Below are 5,808 nucleotides of genomic sequence, written 5' to 3'. Positions count from 1 at the left end.
AAGGGTTTTTGTTTGAATAATCCCCCTATGTTCCCATTTTTTTTATTTTTAGTTCCATTAATATTAAGATTATTATTTTGAATTAATTAAGACAAGTTTGCATAATAATATAAGAATAATATGGGGTGGGATTTAATACAAGTACATGAACAAAAAGAAAATGCATGTGCTCTATAAACTAAAAGTACATAATTGTAATTATATTTTTCTATTTTAAAAATCTCAACCTTGGAAAACATAATGTCAAAATCAATGTATTTTTTTAGATGAGACAATATAATTTGACCATATATATATATATATATTTTGTTGTCTCTATACTTAACTTTGGAATTCAGATAAGAAAATATGTAATTTTTGTACATTTATATGCCACTATAATTTTTAGTTCGTTCGAAATATATTCATAGTAAAAATATAAAGTAGTTTTTCTTAAACACGACTTAATGATCAAAGATCGGTTGAATAAAGACATAAGAGACCAACCATATCTTTATCCAACCAACATATTATTTTTTTTTAAAAAAAAAATACATACCAATTCCTCATACATGGACATGAATATCAAAAAAAAAAAAAAAAAAATGATGCTTGAGCAAATGTTGAAATTGATTTTCTTTAAAAAAAAAATAAAATAATTTTAAATTGATTTTTCAATAATTAGTTAGAGATGATTTGGTGAAGTGATTGACCGATAATCACCCAAAAGAGTTGCCCTCATTTTATTCCTTTATCTATATTTATATATATTATGTAATTGATTTGATATAAAATAAAAGAAAATATTTAAGTACATCATGGACAACGACTATCTTTTTACATTTTATCAAATTGTTCAATTATAATTTATGATAGGTTAAAACTACATTCAAGTAAAACTCTAAAACAAAGTATGAGTCGGAAACATGCACTTAGAGATTATGAAATTGGTTTGGCAACTTTTAGGTGTTTATTTTGGACATCTCATCTTCCTTTAACCTAACCTAATGAATTAATGAAAATACTAAAAAAGAAATAAAGAAATAAATAAAGAATCAAAGTCCAAAAAAAAGAAAAAAGGGAATTGAAATGTGTCAGGGTGCGGGCATAGAAGAGCAGCTTTATCTCCCTTTCCTAGTAATGATTCCGTAGCTCTCTTTTATCAATGCTCCTTTAGCCTTAATACAAAACAAATTCTCTCTCTCTTTTCTTTCTTTCTTTCTTTCTTTCTTTCTTTCTTTCCTTCTTCTTCTTCTTCTTCCCTTTTCTCTGTTTGTAAAATTTTCTGAAATTCTCAGACCTGGTGCAGAAAGTTTTGTGTCTCGGATCCCTATATACCCTTCTCTCTCTTCTTCATTTCACACCATTAACGAGAAAACTGACTCTTCTCTATCACCATATTCATTCAAAACAAAATCCCAACAAACCCTCTTTTCTTCTTCTTCTTCAATAAACAATTTCACTTTCAGGAACTCACTCACTTCTTGTTTTCTCTAATTAACCCTTTTTTACACAACCTCTTTTGCTTTTTTCAGCTAATTTTACTTGGGTTTTTGGAGGGGTTATTTCAAATGCAAGAACCTGGGTTAGGAATGATGACGGCTGCCGGTGGCTCTAGTGGTGCCTTAAGTGGCGATGTTTCCGTTTCCGGCGAGGGAGTTCATAACGGTCAACTGAAGGCGGAGATTGCTACTCATCCACTTTATGAGCAGCTTCTTTCAGCTCATGTTGCTTGTCTTCGTGTTGCTACCCCCATTGATCAGCTTCCGATGATCGACGCTCAGCTTTCTCAATCGCACCATATTTTGCGATCTTATGCTTCTTCTCAGCAGCATCACCAAAATGCTCATTCCTTAACGCCTCACGAGCGCCAAGAGCTTGACAATTTTCTGGTTATTTTCTTTTTAAAAGAAGATTTCGTCGAGTTTTGTTTATTTTTGGGAACTGGGTTGAATTTCATTTTATTTTATGATGGGGTTTCTTTTCTTTTCTTTTTTTCAGGCACAGTATATGATCGTTTTGTGTTCTTTCAAAGAGCAGCTTCAACAACATGTGAGAGTCCACGCAGTTGAAGCTGTTATGGCCTGCCGTGAAATTGAAAATACTCTACAAGCTCTTACAGGTACATATTTATATCTCATGTCAATTCCTCCAAAACAAGAAAAACAAAGAGAAACCCATCATTTTTCTGTAGTTTTGAATGTGCATAAACCTTGAAAAGTTACAGTACATGTATATATATGTGTGTGTGTGTGCATGTTGTTCTCTATATTCTACATGATACATGGTTTCTATGTTTTATGAGTGTATTGAGTTGTTAAAACCCAGAGGGTTTTAGTTTTGCTTTGAATTTGGATCCAAATGAGGGGAACAAAACAAAGGGGGGAGAAATTTTGAAAGGGGGTTTTGTTTTGGGGGTTGAGAGATGATGAGGATTGTGGTGAAAGCAGGCATGGAAGTGGGTGCAAAAAGAGGTCCCTACTTGTGAACACCAAAGATTGTAGTTTGGAAAAGGATTGGTCTGTTGGGTTCGGTGAGGGTACCACCAATAGGGGACACCAACCGATAAGATTGCTTGCCCTGGCAATACTTGTTCCACTGTAAACAATAATAATATTCTCCCTATTATTATATTTCTTCATCTTTTTGCTTTGTAAAGATAGTACATGAACCTATCTCTAGCTAGTTCTTTTCCTATCTCTCTTCTCTCTCTCTCTCTCTCTATATATATATATATATGTATATGTATAAAAGTAGACCATAAAAGCTACACTTATCTTATATGATTACATTAATCACCAACATATTATTTTTAATCATTCAAGGACCTAATATTTTTGAGGATATGGATATACCCAACAAGAAACATGTATTAAAAAAAAATCTTCATTGGTGAGACTGGCCTTTTTAGTTATATGATTTAACAAACAATCTGTTGAATGAAAGGGTTGGCATTCAAGCAGTTGATTGGTGGAGGGGTTGAAGAAACTAGATATATTATGATCATAAAGTAATCTGTTGCTTATTGATTGGGTTTGCCAGTTTTAGACCTGCCCACCTACAACTACAACAATGGTCCCGATTCTCAATTTCTATACCCTCCATGGAGTTCTTGATCGGTTATTCTGCTTTTTGAGTCTTTATTTGAACCCTAACCTTTGTAGAATGCATATAAACTATTCATTACTGTGTCTGCCAATGGGTGCTGCTGAGGACCCAAGGGCTGTGGTGTAGGGTCTTAAATACCAATACAAGCTTTTATATTAAAGACCCTAGGCCGCCTAAAGGTCATTGGAGGCTCATCCTGACAGTATTAACTAAATGGCTGCACTTTATGCAGCTTTTTTGGTCTGCTAAATTTGGATAGATTATAACTATTAAGATCCCAAGATTTGGTAAACAAGTCAAACTACTTAGTTATTATAGTCATTCAAAGTGTTTAGACATTAATGTTTTCATTAATGTCTTCATTAATGTCTAAACACTTTGAATGACAATAATAACTAAGAAGTTTGACTTGTTTACCAAATCTTGGGATCTTAATAGTTTATTAAGTTATTCTTGAAAAAAAGAAAAAAAAGCATTCTTCCTTTTGAGCTGGAGATTCAAATTCTCTCTCCCTTATCTTAATAATCTACAATGCGAGAAAGCTCAAAGTGCTTTTGTTTAAATTAAATTCAGATGGTTTTTTTCTTTCTTTTTTTTTTTTTTTTGTCTGCTATAAACTTTTTACGAGAGCTATTGCTAAAAAACATATGGTTTTTGATTAAACAATGTTGCTTGTTGTAATAGCATATGCATATGAATCTAAACTTGTCATCTTATCCTAAAAACTTGGGTGGTTTTGAATTGTCACATCCTTAATTTTATTTATTGTTTTGGTAGGAAAGAAAGTCAAAGATATGTTGAAATGACAAATAAAATAACATCATGTGGGTTTAATGTCATATCAAGTTGTGTAGGAGAAGAGGTTGTTAAAATATAATGAGATTTTAAGTACAGTTAGTTGTATGATGGAACCTTCAATGTTATTTTCTAACGGAAAAAATATGATTGTCCCAATTATTGACAACGCCAAAGTAGGTTAGAGCTTGCTTTTGTTGTTGATGATGTTAGCTCTTATCAAAGTTTAGGCTCTTGAAAATTTGAAGCATTTCTCATTACCAAACATAGAGACATTAAAGATTGAAAGTGTCCTTTACCAACTTTGTATGCTATTTATCATGTTCCTCAGGAGTGAGCCTTGGTGAAGGCACCGGTGCAACAATGTCAGATGATGATGACGACGTTCCGATGGACTTCTCGCTTGATCAATCCGGCGCTGATGCGCACGACATGATGGGGTTCGGGCCACTGCTTCCAACCGAATCTGAAAGGTCATTGATGGAGAGGGTCCGACAAGAATTAAAGATTGAGCTGAAACAGGTTCCCTTTTCATGGTTATAAAAAAGGCTTTCCCATTACATTGCAGATTAAGAGGGAAAAACAAAAAACTAATTTATATGAACAAATTTGGGGTATTGGAGATGAACATGAACCTGATCTACAGTCTACAATGTGGTGTTGTTTTGCAGGGTTTCAAGTCAAGAATTGAAGATGTGAGAGAGGAAATATTGAGAAAAAGAAGGGCAGGGAAGTTACCTGGGGATACAACTACAGTTTTGAAAAATTGGTGGCAACAACATTCTAAGTGGCCTTACCCAACTGTAAGTAAAGAAAAACACAAACAAACAAAACACTCATCTTTTCTTTTCGTTTCGAACAATATTCGAATCGAAACCATGAATAATTCTATGTTCCAACCTCTATAATATCTCGTCTTTCCTATTTTAGGAAGATGATAAGGCAAAGCTGGTGGAGGAGACAGGGTTGCAGCTGAAACAAATAAACAATTGGTTCATCAACCAAAGGAAGAGAAACTGGCACAGCAACTCTCAGTCAGTGACATCCTTGAAATCCAAGCGCAAGAGATAAAAAGAAGAGAAACAGAAAATTTTTCATCAAATTATAATATGAAATATGTTATAGCTTTTGGTAAAAGGTTCTGACAGAGTAACATGCAGAAACATGGGATTAAGCTTACTGTAAAATGAGGTTAGAGAGTCGAGCATATTGTGACAGAGATTTGATTAACATGTCTTTTCTTTAAGGTTGTAAATTGTTGGCTTTTTTAATACCATCAAATTCTAGATTTCTTGCGCTTTCATATTTTTAAATTTTGTATTTTTGGATTTTCTCCCATATTATTCATAATTCTATGAAATGAGCTAGTCATTACAAGAAAGATCACTTTCAGTAATAAAAAAAAAAAAAAAAAAAACATTACTACAAATTGAAAAATGCCACTAAATGTTTTAGCAATGCCTAAGTGCTCATTGCTGTATCCATTATTGTATCTTCATAGTCAATACTTTTAGTAACACGTTCTTCGTGCGTTCCTAAAACGTTAGTTTACTAAAACCTTACCTTAGCAACATTCTATGCGTTGCTAATGGTAATTTACAGTGCTATTGCAATATTGTTGTTGAAATATAAGTTTTAGCGATATTAAGTTGATGTTAAATGTGGATTTCTAATTATTGCATACATCTTTTGTGAAATAAGTAAGCGTCGATAAAATTTATATTTGTGTCACTATAAATTTCAAAATACTTTTTTTTAAGACTTTGATTTACTGGCATTACATAAAACGTTGCTAAAAGTATTTTATTAGTTAAAAACATAATACCCAATTTAATATGTAAAGCTACTATAAAATTTAAATTATAATAATCTTTAGAATAAATTAAGAATCGACTAGTCATTTTATATCTAAACAAATAATTAAGA

The 5,808-nt window shown here is 32.4% G+C and overlaps 1 protein-coding gene across 1 annotated transcript; it reads left to right on the top strand.

The window, feature by feature from the left end:
* The first annotated feature begins 1,550 nt into the window (after positions 1-1,550).
* Positions 1,551-5,195, top strand: LOC120068309 (homeobox protein knotted-1-like 7). The gene is made up of 5 exons (XM_039020029.1): positions 1,551-1,871; positions 1,981-2,101; positions 4,214-4,404; positions 4,554-4,685; positions 4,813-5,195. The coding sequence occupies exons 1-5, from the start codon at positions 1,551-1,553 to the stop codon at positions 4,951-4,953; spliced, it is 906 nt and encodes a 301-aa protein (XP_038875957.1). The 3' UTR covers positions 4,954-5,195.
* Positions 5,196-5,808: the final 613 nt, after the last annotated feature.

This window comes from Benincasa hispida, chromosome 12 (genome assembly GCF_009727055.1).
Source record: "Benincasa hispida cultivar B227 chromosome 12, ASM972705v1, whole genome shotgun sequence".
Taxonomy (NCBI): domain Eukaryota; kingdom Viridiplantae; phylum Streptophyta; class Magnoliopsida; order Cucurbitales; family Cucurbitaceae; genus Benincasa; species Benincasa hispida.
The sequence above is the reverse complement of the archived record's forward strand: the minus strand, read 5'-3'. Positions and strand labels throughout refer to the sequence as shown.